Source organism: Oreochromis aureus, linkage group 3 (genome assembly GCF_013358895.1).
Source record: "Oreochromis aureus strain Israel breed Guangdong linkage group 3, ZZ_aureus, whole genome shotgun sequence".
Taxonomy (NCBI): Eukaryota; Metazoa; Chordata; class Actinopteri; order Cichliformes; family Cichlidae; genus Oreochromis; species Oreochromis aureus.
Genome location: NC_052944.1, coordinates 11,744,281 through 11,761,100, shown reverse-complemented (window position 1 = coordinate 11,761,100; position 16,820 = coordinate 11,744,281). Strand labels below are relative to the sequence as shown.

General features: G+C 41.2%; 1 protein-coding gene across 1 annotated transcript in view; it reads right to left on the bottom strand.

Annotated features, from left to right (window-relative positions):
• nlgn2a (neuroligin 2a) overlaps positions 1-16,820 on the bottom strand; it is a 231,639-nt gene that overhangs the window by 74,440 nt on the left and 140,379 nt on the right. The window contains 1 exon segment of the mRNA XM_031735038.2: positions 4,405-4,554. Within this exon segment, the coding sequence (XP_031590898.2) occupies positions 4,405-4,554 (150 nt within the window).

Genomic DNA, 16,820 nt, shown 5'->3' with positions numbered 1-16,820 from the left:
TGCCAGTCTATTACAAGCTTGGTGGCCCATCTGGTCCAAACTGATCCACTGCTGGCCCTAAGCACTGTGGATGTTTTTTTATACATACACAAAAATATAAGCATTAAGTTGGCTAATATACAGCCATAGTTAAACAAAAGTAAAACATACACCCCATGATTGAATAGCTCGCAGACCCTTAGCAGCAGTAACTTTAATTTAGTAACTGCTTTCTGTATGACTTTATCAATCTCTCACATCTTTGCTTCCTTTGCTTTAGATCATTAATGCCATGTAACAGACACACAGACTGATGGGCAATAAGAACTGTTGATAAGGTTCCTCCATGGCATTGTGGAAACACAAACCTGAACGCACCAGAACAACAAGCTGACAAAGTTTTTCTTTTATAGTGGTGCTCACTCTTGATGCACCTCTATAAAAGGAAATCAAGTACATTTGTTTAGCAGGGCCTTGCTGCTTTTTACCCTCTTAGTTCCTGCAGTAACAGTAAGAGTGTGCTTCTACTTCTTTGACATTTTACATTGGTTGTATCTCAGTAGCCTGCTGTTGCCATTAGCTGTTAAAGCTATAAAAATAGCTCAAATAACTACATTCGTTTCAAAGGGAATAAAGGATATGGCAAATATACTGTAATTTACAATGAGTTTACCTGTTCAGATGATATCTGACTACCTCCAGACACAAATTCAGGACTAATGGAGGTCAGATGAGTAAAATAAAGCTAACTGTGATTTGGTGCTCCCTCTCTATTATATATTGTAAACATGAAATAAACTACCTGTTACCATGAGCATGCTCACATGTTTTTCTCAATCATTTCAATTTGACAGAAGAAAAAAAAGAAAATACCTTTTTCACACTTTTACAGTTGTGTCAGTCAGGTTAGCTAGCGTGATAGCACTTAGGATAGCCATAGCATTGCAGTAGTATTCACATTATTCTGTATGATAACAAGTGTGTGTCGGCTGCTAATGAGCACCACTTCACCTGCAAGCTAATTAGAGCTAATTACAGCTCCACAACGCTGGTGGCAGCACTTTTAGGAGGAGAATGACGCTAGCGCTGACGCTAAACCACCGCAGCTAGATTTTGGCTAAAACTGTCACTCTTAACAAAGTAACAAACTCGTTACCAGCACTTTTCTGTAACAATTAACTTGATGAGAAGAATTACACTTTTATAGATAGCAGCAATCAGCAATAACAAAAGCAACAAAAAGGGCTTTTAACAGTCCTTTAATAGATATTTCATATTGCATTCTGTTATTCACTGTAGCAAAAAATGCTGATGAATTCAATAGGGAAGCACTGAAAAGCAAACACTTTAGGTAATTGCATGCAAATGAAAATGTGTCACCGCAGTAAAGGCGGTTTAAATGCTCCAAAAACAACACAGCAACATCCTTTAAGAAAGAAACAAAACAAATCAAAGCCAGGCTGCCTATTTTAAAACAGCTTCCAGGAGCCCGCTCTCTCTTCGGCTAATGAAATATCTAAAGCACTTCGTTTCCTTTAGTTAGCACCTGCCTCCTTAGAGGCATGTTCCTCCTCTCCAAGCTAAATTACTTGGTCTCAGTGGAGCGAGACAGAGTGCGGTAACAAAGAGGAGAAGTCGAGTGTATTTTCAAAAAAGGGATGACGCGCTCGTGCTGGAGAGCTGAGGTGGCAGACAATAGTGTGCTGGCAGATCTCACAGTGAACTGAGCAGACAGGTTACAGCGTGCTACACCGGGCCTGTAAAGCCACTTTAACTACTTTCCAAATCCCTCACTTTCCCTCAGTGCTGCCGCTGGTACTAACAGCTCAAAAGTGCACCATAACCAAACCTTCCCCGACCAAAATACTCTGCAAAGGTTTTTTTTTTTTTTTGTTTTTTTACAATCCCTGCTCTCTGTGGAATGAATTATACATCTGCAAAACAGTCATCTGAAGGTTGGAGGTGTTGAGCGAGGGCGTGCAGTTAAAATGAGGAATTGTGAGGTGCATTTCTACGTCAGTAAAAATGCCACATCTGTATATGATTTGCATGCTTGTTCCCTTCTTCCACTCCTACTTTTAATAGACTTACTGGCAATGCAGGACTCAGTAGCCAAATAAAAAAACAGGATGTATGGTGACATGAGCACGAGAATTAAGTAAGTAAGCTAGAAGATCTCACAAAGCAACACATCATGCCACGGCGTAATGAAAAAGCTGACATACGAAGTCACTGACTTTTATTATCAGTCTGAAAAGAGTGTTGAAGCTGGCCTATCAAAACTACTCCAAGAGTCTATTGATGACTCATCAGGTCACAAAAGAACCAAGAACAACATTTAAAGACCTGCAGGCTTCACTTGCCTCGGTTAAGTTTTGAGTTCAAGATTCCACAAGAATCATACCAACAGTCAAACATGGTGGTAGTGTAATGGTCTTGGGCTGTTTTGCTGCCTCGGGACCTGTAAGACTTGCCATATTTGAGGAAAACATGAGTTCTTCTCTGTACCAGGAAATTCTGAAGGACAATGTCCAACCATCATTGTGCTCTGAAGGTCTTGGTTGCATTTGGGTTATCCAAATCCACCTCTGAATAGCTCAAAAAGAAACCAAACAAAATGAAATGCTTTGGTATGACCTTAAGCAGTCTGTTAATACTTGAAAACCCATTCAATGTGTCTGAATTATAACAATTCTGCAAAGAAGAGTGGGCCAAATTTCCTCCACAGCAATGTGAAAGATTCACCGCCGGTTATCACAAATACTTAATTGCAGCTGTTGATGCCAAGGATGGCACAACCAGTTATTAGGTTTAGGGGCAATTACTTATTAACATAGTGCCGCAAGGATAATAAATAAGCAAAAAAAAGAAAAAAAAAATCAGGAATGGTGTAAACAGTTTTTCGCAGCACCTTAACTTTAACTCTGTGTATACCAGTGTTTCTCAGCCTTTTGGAGCCACGGCAGATATTTCACATTAGAAAAATCACACAGCACAGCACCAAACAAAAAGCATGTTGATCATTTTTCCCACACGCACCAGGCACAGTGGAATTGGTTCGGTTTGTTCCCAGTATACTTTTTTTGCTTTCTTTTGACCACTACTCATGCTAAGCCTTCATCTGGGTCAGGATTTTCTCCAGGATCCAGGTCAGACTGACTACATTTTCTTTTCAAATATTTATCTATTTATTACACGCTTTGCTGTCTCACTCATATCATGGCTGTTATGTAATTTCTTCTTCATCTTCTTTTGTTTTATTGGCAGTTGGCAACCTATTTAATTAGAGTAGGTAGTTGTACTGCCCTCTAGTGGAAGAGAATGTAATCAATCTGCCCATTACTCATGCCGATCGCTTAGGGTACTAATCAAGTGGAACCAGATAATCTTCCACGGCACACCTGATTATTTCTCATGGCACATGTGCGGCGGCACAGTTGTTGGGAAACACTGATGTAGACAAATCTAGACAAGATTTAAGGTAAGATTTTTTTTTTTTAATTTTAGGAGAAATCTAGTGCACATGAAGCCATGTGCTTCATTCCCCCCAACTTAAAATAAGTCACTGCTTATTATGGCTCCATATATGGCTTTGACCACATTTTTGAAAGTAAAATTCATCTGATTAATACATTGCAAAACCATATCTACCTTCTCTTCTACCTATTCTGCATTGTTCTCATGAAAAGGATTATGGATCCATGATAAAACTGTGCACATCTTTATAAATTACAGTCCTCCTAGAAACGTGTGCAGCTGATTCAACCTGGTTTAGACTTCAGTATTTAACCATAAACACTCAATGAGTCTTTGTACATTTTTATACTTTAGTCCCATTGTATCAGGCTCCACCAGAATACTTGCATTTTTATAGATACCAGATTCATCCACAACTTTCCCAAATGATGGTGATCTATCCTGGCACCATCACCAAGGGATACCATGGAAACTAAGCTTGAATTGTAACATTTTTTTATTGATCTTTATTCACACTAAATCCTGGGTAAAGGAAAGCCAAACTTCCTTTCTGCTGTGTTTCAGCTGAAACAGTCTGGCTAGTGTCTTCATCTCAACTCCCCCTGTTTCCAAGAAAGGGTTTACAAAGCAAAAGTTTTGTAAAAAACCCAAACAAAAACCAAACAAACAAAAAACGCCCATCAGTATTCGAAGAAAATTAAAGAATTACACAATCAGTGTTTAGACAAGTGAGGGGAAATCTATAAGCAAGTGAGCTGAAACGATCAGGCCCTGGACTGGTTGTCATTACAATGATGGATTCTATTCATGTCACCCATCATCGACTCAGTTTAGAGAAATGAAGAAAGGTTTTTTTTAGCTCAGCGTTTGGGGAGATATGGAATATATATCTAATCTATTTGTTGGTGCAAAATCTGTTAGCATGAAAAAGTCACGAGGGTCACTCACCGAGCACGCCGAGCCTGTAGTTCATGGTTACCACGATCACGTTGCCGTAGGCGGCGAGGACGCTGGCATCAAACATGTTTCCTGTGCCTTCCATGTAGGAGCCGCCGTGAATAAACAGCATCACCGGCTTCTTCCTGCGGTCACGGATATCTACATGCACAAACAGGGAAAAACAGAGTGTGAAAGAAGAAAAAGTCAATAACTGCATTCACACCCCTCATATTCTCCATGATTAGACATTGTGTTCGACCATAGTATAGGGAACAAACTGCAAATTCCTAAGGGTGATGAAAACACAGCACTGGATCAGTGCTGCACTACTTCCTGCAGCTGGATGTCAACCTTTAAAAATGGGCTTGAGCTACTTTAGATTTCAGCCAATGATTCTAACAACAGGCAACAACAAGAGGCGCCACCGTGAGAATCTTGTCAAATGTTTCCTACTGATTAAAGCGAGAGAAAAAAAGGCTTGAAGAAAATCACCAGCTACTGTAGTGCTTCACATTAGAGCCTGTCGTGCATCAGTCTTTACTTCACACTGAGGCTCAGATTGACTAAAACTGATGCAATTCCTAGCGCAGTGCAAAAGCATCTGTGTGTGCAACTGAAAATTGATGGCAGCCTGAGGCAATTAGTTTCAACAGAGAACGTCCAGATAAATTCACAGAATATCTGCACAACAGCTCTTATGCTGGGGTAGTTCAACGTGTTGGTGTCAGAGTTCACCCCAAAGAGCTCTCTGCTGCAGAGAAGAGATGTTTAACACTGTGCAAACAGCCACTCTCTAGTAAACACACTCAAAGCAATGTGGCTCAACATACAGAAGGTAAAAAAAGAAGGTACTGGGATGACACGAGGAAACATATCAAAGCCGGGCCCACAAGGAGTGGAGCTGATGTCTGTATACTCCCCTCTGAAGAGCATTCAGTGCGCAATCAACACAAAATAAAAGGCCACTGGCTCTTAATACATCATGTGTGCAATAAATTTCCATAATTTCCTCGTTTTATTTTGCACCTTGGAACTCGGAACCCCCATAAATGCAAATTTCAAGTCGCCTTAAGCTGCAGGGACAGCTATAGAAACCTATTTCTAGGTCAACTCCCCTGTGTGGAATCTCTAGAAAAGCACAGTTTTCTTGGACGCTATCATTTTGCACTGGCACAAATTGTTGGTGGGTCCCGCCTTGAGGTGAAAAATGGAAAGATAGCTAAAAAGTTACCCATGAAAATGTTATGCAAGAACATTAGAAAACAAAGTTTAGCTCCAGAGTTGCTATATAAAGTTTTCTATATTTATTTTTACTGAAAATGAGTATAAATGTGCATACTGGAGGCAGGATCTGTCTATTATTAGCTGTAGATATTTAAACTAGTGTTGCCTGGACAACACTAACTTAAATAATAATGCTTAAAAATAGTGAAAACAAGTACTTAAAAACATATTCTCTGCAGTATACTGTAAACATGAATTTCTGAGGCAAGCTAAAGGTATTCAGTTAACGTAGACCTACTGTGTTATTTATTTCCTTATTTCTCTCATATATAATATATGATAATATATACGTATAATATACTGTTACAGTGATGGATGCTCATATTAAACAAAAAGTACAAACAATGACACAGTGTTTTCTTTACTGGCTTGAGGGGATGGCCTGCCTCCCAAACAGAACACTTCTTTGACCCCACCCACTTTCTGTTCAGATCTTTTGTTTGTAAAGGGCAGCCAATCAGAGGAACGTTGGAAAGGTAGCTAAAATGGCTAGTTTCAGACACTGGATGAACTGACAGCTTGCACCAAGACCTGATAAAAGATAAATAAAGGCTATTCTGAACCATAAAACACTCAAAGCTATTCCAGTGGAGTCTAATTATAAAAATATGAAGCTGAAAATGAGCATAATAGGTTCCCTTTAAACTCTATTGTCGCTCAGGGAAACTATGAGGATAAATTCTGGCATCCTCCACTAAGAAACTCATGCAGATCATTTCAGAAAGCATCCGATGTCAGTCCTGAGAGTTTTCAACATACGCCCTCTCCTGCAGTGCTGGGCGTGCACGTAGGACGGTCCCCGATGGGCCCTCGTTGGCCTTTGAACCAGTCTCCTAGCTGACTGTGAGCAGCGTCGCTCCTGCCTGCCAGGAGTCTACGGTAGCATATGGCACAGAAGACTCAGAAGAGTGGCACAGTGACAGCCCCTGTTGGCTTCTGTTTGTGTGTCTGCGAGTGTGTGTGCATGCAGGCCTGAGGATATGAGCATATAGTAGTGGCGAATAACCACATAAATAACCACTACTGCATCTATTATAGAAGGCAGGAGAGATGGAGGGCGTGCGGCTCCCTTTGAAAGCTGCTTATATATATGTAGATGCCGTGTTAAGTATACAGACGTATGTAAGGTGGCTGCAAATGTAGCACCCTAAATCTCCGGTGATAGACTAGGGTGTCACAGACACATCCATACACAGCTATGGCGCTGAAACCAGCGCATCAGTCAGGCAGACACACTCACACCGGGGAGAGAAATTCACAGGCAGTTGCAATGGAGAAGTCGCTATGGCAACTGCTCCACTTTGACTTGTTTCCGCCTCTCCTGCCTCTCCCTCTCACTTGGACAAAGTCTCATTGACTGTTGCTGTGGCAACATATTGCTGTCGTGCATGCCTAACCCCGTGATGCCCTTCGCCGTGCTTCTACCTGCATGTCATTTCATTAGCAGCGAATGACAACATGCGCACCTCCTACATGCATGTTTCTGCATTCTGCTGCAGGAGACGAAGAGCGACAGCCCCCGGCATCGAGGGACAGAATGCAGATGCACACGCACAAAAACCCACAAGATGCAAACACACACACACACACACACACACACACACACACACACACACACACACACACACACACAAAGCAGTCTGTCACAGTTGACCTGTAGACTCAGTGTCCATGGATCAGTTACAGGGCGAATCGTTGTGGCACAGTGACTGATAGGACCGAGGCCCTCGAGGGCAACAAGCTCCCCCTCTCATCCTCTCTCTTTCTCTGCCTCTGGCTTTGTTGTGTTTCAACCACAACTACAGCTTAGCGTGCAATGCCCACAGATGGGCTGGTGGTTAGCTCTCCACCCTCAGGTTCCATACTTGAACCACATGTGGGTTAAAAAAAATTTCAATCATTTATCAAAGCGTGCAATCATGCTTTAAAAATACTTTTTGCATAATTTGTTTCTCTTCAGTTATTTTGTTGACAATGTGAACAGGTGCTGCACGACAACAGAATGTCCCATACCATGGAGGCAGCTGGGGAAATGGGATAGTGTCCACGTATACATACAAAGCCTCGACAAATCCTTGACGTCCATGTTTATAATGGGCAGATGGTAAATACTCTCACACAGGCATGAGCTGAAGGAGGGGCTTAAAGCTGACTCATTTGTGTTACACTAATGTTTACATGTTCGACTAAAGGAATTAAACAGAGTAGATTTATAAAACAGGTCAACACAGCCACTGTACGGGGCGACCGACTGAGGTTTACTCGCGCTTTGTTTCATGGCTTTTATGGCTTTTCAGAAGTGTGTGCTCCATCTCTGCTAAAGTATGTAAATATTTCCATTTCAACAGGGAACAAAATCATACACTTTTTGCTCAACTGCCTTAATCTGATAACAGCTATAGGCCACAGCTGTTTAACAGCATTTGATATTTTTCATATGATTTGTAATACTATTTTTTGCGTATAAGCCCTCTGTGAGTTATGTAAGTAACCACCTACAGCTGGTGTATAATTCCAAATGATTATATTACCATAGTAAAAACTTTTTCTTGCCAATATCTTTAAAACAATATTTATTTTCATTTAATATTTCAAGGGAAAAAAGTAAAAAGTTCCAAGTTTCTAGTTTTTTTTCCCTTTTTCCTCCCACAACTGATCCACTTCATATCAAGTAAGATTTTCTGTGTTTTACTTTTAGCTATAATTATTAGTTTGTAGCTTTTCAACTTCACATACAAATGATTTAGCATTAGAGGGACCTTGTGCTCATTTTAACCTCTATTTTTAATCTTAGACTCTGCTAGAGTAGAGGGTGCAGCACCCCAGCTTACCCTCTGAAATAAAATGTATTAACAGCCTTCTATTTCAGGGCCTCGCTCCCTTTATGGCAGCTTTAATCTGATTGGCCATCCCTTGTAAACAGAGGGTTTGACGGCATATGGGAGAGAGGTCTCTGCTCAACGCTCTGCTCGAAGTTTAGCACTTGGCAGGTCGATACTGGGGAAACCATCCATCCATCCATTCTCTTCCGCTTATCCTTATCAGGGCTGCGGTGGGGCTGAAGCCTATCCTAGCTACCATAGGGTGAGAGGCAAGGTGCACCCTGGACAGATCATCAGTCTGTCACAGGGCTAACGCAGTGACCATCTGCACTCTCATTCTGCACTCTCATTCACACTTGTTAAGAATCCCCAATGTCTTTGGACAGTTGGTTTTCACAAAAATAGACATAATTATTTGAAACTTCAGCCTATTGCTCTCTCTCCCTGTATGGTCATGGCAAATACTTGAAAAATCTCTTAATAACATAACATTTGTTTTTATGTCATTGTGGAATAAATGATGAGGGTCTTGTTATTGTTGTCATTTTTGTACAAAAACTGAGAACCTTGAATATTTGATGGTTCAGCACCTCAAATGCAGGCTGACAGTTTAACAGTCTAAAACATGTCAAACTCAAGGACAGGGCCAAACCCGTCCTTAAAGATCTCAGCAAATTTTGGCCCTGCTGTGTGTACGCAGCAACACACACCACACCGCAACTCTGCTTTCACTGTAAACTAACAAATTAGCTGACAGAGAACGGCACGAAAAGGAAAGTTGAAGATGAAGGCAGACAATCTCAAGACAGGTGGGAGACAAGTGCGTCTTTAAAGAGAGGCCCTTGTATCCATTTACTATGAGTCGATGTCTGCGTTCAAAGACACAATCTGCATTGTCACTTTGAATCCACGCAGCAGCCGAGATACAGAGCCAAGGATAAGAAACAAGAAACAGAGTCTTCAAAAAGTTGCTGAACTGAAAGAACACATGCAGCTACGACATCACGTGCGTCCTCAAGCCAAATCTCAAAATGATGATGCTGTAAACGGGAACCACAGCAGGGGACGTGAATTTTGTGAAAAACGACAAAGTTTATTTAAATTTTTTTGTGTGCAGCCAATTTCATGGCAGGACGCTAAGCTGTACAGTATATGTAAACTACGTGATCAAAGATGTTTTCGTTTTTAATGAAATTTCTCAGGCAGCTGTTGGGTTGTCATGTTCAGTTCTCTGAAACAAGTAGTTGTTAGATGGCTGTATGGTAGTCGACTGTAATAAGGGCGCAAGATTTTTTTTTTACTAAATGAACGGATGGAAAAATACATTTTTTGCTGACTTTTGGGACTTGTTACAGGCTTCAGGTGGAGCAAATTACTAAAGGCACTAGGTTTTATGTGTCTGGATATAAAACCTAGATTTTTGAGATAATGCTGAAATTCCCTACTAATTTACTAACACGATTCCTTCAGTTATTCCAAATAAACTATGAACAAATCAGTTATGGGCTTAGTTCAGATAGCCTGCAAAGTCATATCGAGTTCAAATCCAGTAGATTCACTGATCACAATGTTAACCAACAGCTGATGGCTCAAGTGTTATTTGTCTGTGCATCCAGATGTGAATAGGGTGAGCAATTTTACCCACTTCAGCCTGCGCACACATGTTGTGCATCTCCAAGCCACTTTGCAACCCAACTCCTGTCCAGCTCCTCCTTTCATTCTTTATCTGACATACTGAGTATCATACAGTGCTTAACAAATCTATTACACCACCCACCCAGTGTAAGGTTTGCGCCACATCTGATCTAAATGAACGGTAAGGGTTCTTCCACCAGTATGTGAAAGCTCTTTAACTGAAATTACATTTTTAATGCTAAAATATTACTGATCATGTTATCCGTGAATTTTCAAATTTACTGTTTTATTAAAAAAAGGAACATATAGTAAAGCACATTATTACTTTTTGATTAAAGAAGAAAAAGTCCAGTGTGCCAGCTCAACACACATACAGTATCACATCAGCTGCCTTCGATCAACAGATTTCTGCTACTACGTATAAACGATTACTGGCTACAAGAAGTTTACAAAGCTGATACTTGAACCTGCATCACGATGGTGTTAAGATATATTCACGATACAGACGGTGTGATACATCACTAAGAATCGCCTTCCACTTTCCCAACATTGGGAGTCAGAAGCAGGCCAATTTACTGAGGTACTTATTTTTACATTTACAGCTTGATAACGTCGCATGCAGTTCTTTCAAGTCATCCATGAAGACTCCTCATCATGTAGAGTCATCATTTTATTCCCCCCTCCAGTGGGTTTTGGATACCCCCTCTATGTAAGTATCCTCTCTCCCCTGGTAGGATAATTAATGTACTGATAAAAGTGGGACAATATCTGTCTTACTGAGCAGCCACTGAAGTCCACTCATACAAATTTTGGGAGCTCAAGAGCAACATTTTCAAGCCTAACCACCGCATGATATATTATATCTTCAGCAGGCCTAGTATTTGGTCTCGGTTGAATATAAACAAGTTATAAATAATTTTCCAAAGTCCCGAGGGACATAGAAGGAGAGAAACTCAATATCCTGAGAACTATATGACTCTCAAAGTGTGCAGTTCTTGCACCATCTCTCATTAACATAAATACACACACCTCCACCTGCTATTTTTCCCCGGGCGCCCATAGATCACGATCCATTCTCACGGGACAGCTAAACCCTGCGACTTGGAGGCAGAAACTGTCCGTTGCATCCTATAGCAGTGAAATACCTCACAGACTACTGGAATATGTTGCTAGTTAGTTGGGACAGAATGTGAGATAGAGAAAGGATCAGTGCTGGCTCGCTACCACAAGTCTGTGCCCTCCACTGCACACCTGTACACCGACCTCTTCACCTTTATACTGGAAGATCCTCTGCACCAACCCCCCCGCTCCTCTCCTACGCTCCCTCGGCAATCTTTAAAGTCAGCATACCGTCTCAGCCGCCAAAGTTGTTCTCGGCTATAGTGAAAAATGCACAACACTGTAACATAATCTGCTCAGCCGCAGAAATGTTGTCAGAGCTCGCTCTGGAGCCCAAAACAAACATCAGGCAGCCATCTTTGTGCAGGATACATCTAAGTTCTTTCAATAAATCTGAGGCATCCGATGATCCCAGACAATATGAATACAGGCGAGTAACGGCAACAGAACACTCAAACATGAACGTGAACATAGGAACATGTCTGACAGGTGTCACTCTGTGCTTCCAACAGTCCAAGCGTGCACATGGACGGGCGTGCCTTCAAACCTATCCTGACTTAAGATCCATATTTCAATTATTACTAATAAAAATGCATATTCACTTCAAGGCCAAAAGTTACTATAAAGGCTGCCACGATGCACAGGTTAAACGACAATTAACTAAAACAAATTCAACAAGACGAATGAAATCTAATAACCGAACAGTGCCAATGGAAAAAAAACAAAAAAACCACTGCTCGGCTCAGTAAACACAAACAACAGCAGCGAAGACAAAGCAAGATGGCAGAGAGCAGCTGAGTGCTGGTACCCCGAGGAGCTTAGCACGGCTGCTGATCCTTTCAAGCAGAACGGAGACAATGAGACGATTAGGCCTAAACTTGTGTCGAGCATTCCAGTTTAGCACGCTGTCCACCACGGCCCTCGGAGACACCACCCCCTGGTCCCTCGATGGAGACGAACGGCTTCCTTTCCACTGCATCATCAAATGAGTGATTAGTCATGGGGATGGAGCGCGGTCGGCCGCGCTCTGTGCGTCACCGTCGGCCGCTGATTTTATGGGAATTGATGTTTGCTGACAGTAAACACTGACACAGCCTGCTGAGAGGGAGGGGAAACTCTGACATGCGCTTATTTCCGACAGGATCTGGAAAGATGAAGTGCCTTCGGATTTAAAGGTCTGCATGAATATTTTAGCTGTTGATTTTTTTTGGTGGGGGGAATAAAAAAGTGGGACTAACCCAAGAATCAACAGCATCACGACTTGGTAGATTCTCCCCTTTGAGCCACAGCAGCAGAGGCTATGCTTTCAAAAGCATATTTTACTTTGTAACAGAACAGTGCGATATCATCTTCCCATATGTTGACCTGAGCATGGAGAGATGGTGAGTGTAGGGCCCTCTCCTTTCAAAAGCCATAATTAAAAAGATATTGAATCACGTTGGGGCGAAGCGACAACTCGGGAAGAGGAAGAGCAAATCATACAGAATGTAGTATGAATTAACATTTTCATTTCTTCCACGCAGGCTTCACTTAATGCGTTTTTCCACCATTTCAACTTCCCAAAGAACGTGTGACCAGCGAGCGTGTACGCACGAGCGCATGAGGTGGAGATAAATTTTTGGCCTTTTACACTCAGGTTCCGAATCGTAATAATAGTGAAATTGCTCGCAGCAAACGATGAGCTGTCATCTGTGTGCAAATACGCAGAGGCCCTTTGTGTTAGTGTTCCAATTAACAGAAAGGTTACAGAGTAGTGGAAATATTGCTACAGGGTAATGGAGAGAACACATCAGGGCATATTTCTTTAATTCTGAGCTCTGTAATTTCAGTCATGATGGACTGGAATTATTTCTGAAAGCTTATCTTCAGTGTGCAGGTCAGGCCTTTTTTTAAACAAATACGTATATATGTGAATTTACTGTATTTCCCCAAATTATGGTGCTAAATATATTCTGGGATAAATCTTCACTCTGAATATGCAAAGAAGCTTCCTCAATGAGAAAACACTCGCTGAAAACTAAAAGTGCGTCTTTTGCTAGAATCCAAAATGCAAGGCACCACAGTGTGTAAATGTTGCATATTCAAAAGCCTCAGAGATTCATTTGTACATCAAAAACGTCCTTTTTGCCACAGGCCAGATTTTTCTAAATTGCCACACCCTTATGTATCTGTAACTTCAAAGAGAGAGCGGTGAAGTTGTTCTAATACAGACCCCTGTCCACTAAAGCAAAACAGCAGGAAAACTCCTCAGCTGGACTTGGAAGAAAAGCACCCAAAGAGGAAGCAGAAAAAGGTGCATCTGTCCACAGTGTTTCCTGGACAGTGGGGTTAACAAGCAACAAAACAAAAGGCAAGGCAATTACCGAACAATAACAGAAAAAAGGGATCAACTGAAGGATAAAGTGTACCTGAGAAAGTCAAATACTGAAAAAGTACTTATGGGTGAGATATTGGGAAATAGGAGTGTGAGTATCCTTTTTTTAATGATCGTGTATTTAAAATGCATAGCATACAAACTTTACTTGTTAGGATTTGTATTGATGAAGAAGCCTAGAAGTGGAAGGGTTACCTCTTGGAATAGAAAAAGCTTTTCAGTTAATATGTTGTGTTGTTTGTATTTAATTTCACTCTGTATGGTTATTTGTGTAATTCTAAGAACAGAGTTTTAACCTGCTGTCCGTCTGGCCTTCATCATTTCTGAGGGGAGTATGCATGGTCTTCTTAACTGTGAGGCTGTTTGTTTTAAATGAGATGAGCGTGCACGTGATTCAGTGGGAGGTCAGTAGCAAGCTGATGTCACAGAGGGCTGCTGGAGGTGGAGACAGACGTGCGGTGATGAATGGGCTGTGATGAGATGCAAAGCAGCAGAGCTGACCCACCGAGCAGGGGTATAAGGCTTAATCGTTAGAGCACAATGGATCAAGGCAAAGGCCACGCTGATTGCATCTGGGACGTGCGTGTCTGCGGGCTGGTATGATAACGCTTGTGAGGACCAACAACTTCTGCAGTGAAACGAGGAAAGTCAAGGCATTTTATTAAGGTGGTTGGTCAGACCACCTTAATAATTTGTGGATTTGTGTCAGAAATAAAATGACCCGTTATCTGTGTTCTGGCACATAGTTAACTTATAACACTGACTCCTCACACGCTGAACATTTCTTGCTCAGTGCAGGAGGAACAAGCAGACATGTGAGTCCTTTCTTAATATTCTGTCATATATGTACTGCTCACATTAAACATGGCCAAAGTTTCAGATATTAAAGTCAGTGTACGAACATCTAACTGTCATGGTTCTGTCTTTAGTTACTTTCTTTTCTACATTTAAATCTGTTTGTTACTTTGTTACATATTCCTTTAGTCTCACTTCTACGTGTGCAGTTGTGTCAATCAGTTTTGTATTTAATAACTAAAAATCATATTTTGTTTGGTTGAGATCAGCTGAATACCCAGTTTCTTTGTCTTGCTTGGGTAGCTTTCGCAGTATGCGATGGGTCATCATCCACTAACACTGTGAAGCACTGTCCACTCAGTTTTGCAGCATTTGGGTGAATCTGAGCTGAGAGTATAGCCGTCTACACTTCAGAGCTGCTCCTGCTGCTTCTATCAGCAGTCACATCACCAATACTGTCTCCACCATGTCTGAGAAATAATGTGGTATGCCTCAGATCACGACCTTTCTCCATACTTTCCTCTTCCCATCATTCTGCTACTTCTTCATTTATACAAAGATTTTCAGAACTGTGTAAAAGTTGAACCTGCCTTTCCAGTTCTTGAGTGTAGCCAACAGTTTGCACATTGTTGTGTCGATCTTTATTTATATTCACAAACATCTCTCTTGACTGTAGACTTTGACCATGATACGCCTGCCTCCCAGGGTGTCTTCTTGCCTTGATCAAAAGCTGTGAAATTATGTGATCACTCACTTTAGTTGTCTTGTGCGATCTTTAAAGTCTTGGTTTATTTTGGTTTTTCAGCCTCATGATTACCTCTCTCACCTGCACTGGCATCTGTTTGGATCTCATATTTAATATTGAAGTGAAAAGCTCTAACAACACAAACACACTTAATCAGATTTCAGATTAAATTCAGATTCAGAAATTCTATCTGCTTCATTTGTCTTGAAATAACAAGAAACGCCCATGAAATTGCTTGTTGCATGAAAATGGCTCTTATTCCCACACAGTTAATGATCAATTTTTATAGTGATGCCACTCGCTCTCCCTTACATGATCATCTCACATCCAGCTGTGAGCACAAAAACCCCGCCCACCTGCTGTTCGTACCCTCTGTTTGCGATGGGCAGCCAATTGAAGCAAAGTCGACTGAAATGTCTCCAATATCAGAGGAGGGCAAAGCGTCTCGTTTCACAACAGAGATATTGCACCGTTTGATTATATTTTCAGTGCATGTACACACATAAATATATATATATGTATACCAAAGAATGCTTTGAAAGCTATGCAAAGCTACTCTACTAGAATACCTCAGTTTAACATCAATGTCAGACTCACGTTATTATTTCTACTATAATATGATTACACGTTATTTGATCTCTTCTTTTATGGCTGCATTTAAGTGTTCTGAGATACGTTTTTAAGTAAATCTATCTTTTCAAAAAATATGAATTGTGCAGAAGGCGCACTGAGACAGAGCCTTTTTAAAGAGTGCTCCATGAAGATCTTAAGATGATATATTATTGTGCTGCCTTTCAAGTCAGCAGTTGTATTTTAATACTTCTAAAGCAGCTGTTTAAACACATTTGAAAGCATTTAATAACGTCAGTGCGTCTATCTAACACTTTACATTTAGTGCATAACGGAGAAGATTCATGCATTGACAGAAACTACTCAGCCCAGTGAGTACACAGATAGTTGAGGCACGAGTACAAACAACAACACTGCAGTGCAGCTCAGCGGTCGTCTAGCGTTGTATCGCTTTACATTAAGCTAAATTTGATTTGCTTGTCGGCGCAGACAATTACAGGAAGGTTCGCCCTCACTGTGTCTGTGTGCAGGCTGAAGAGTCACACTCGAACACACACACACACCAAAGTGTTCTCTCCGTCTGCCCGAGCTTATAACACTGGGACTGCAGGGACCAGCATGAAGTTTAGATGATCCTTGCTCCTGTACTGTTTGTACTCTGTCTACACCAAATTCACTGCCTGCGACAGCAAGCAAACGCCCACCTCACAGCTCAATATGCTTCCAAAGATCAGATCAACAAACCATATTTCCTAAAAAATAAGCAAACAGCTTGTGCTCGAAGGTATTGGATTCAACCGCAGTATTTTATCTGACACTGGATAATATCAGAGATATTATACTGGATATAATTCCATGAAACCTGATCATAATCTATAGTCAGCACTTTAGATCACCAAAAAAACCCCAAACAATAAAAAAAAAAAGTGGCAATGTGCCAAGCGGCTTCTCTGCTTGCTCCTTTGTATTTTGAGCTCAACACCTCCTGCAAACACTTTCTCTTTCCCAAATCAGACAGCAATGCTTCTTCCCTCCGTCGGCAGATTAGGAGTGGGCGAGGTAAGAAAGGAGCAGAGGGAGC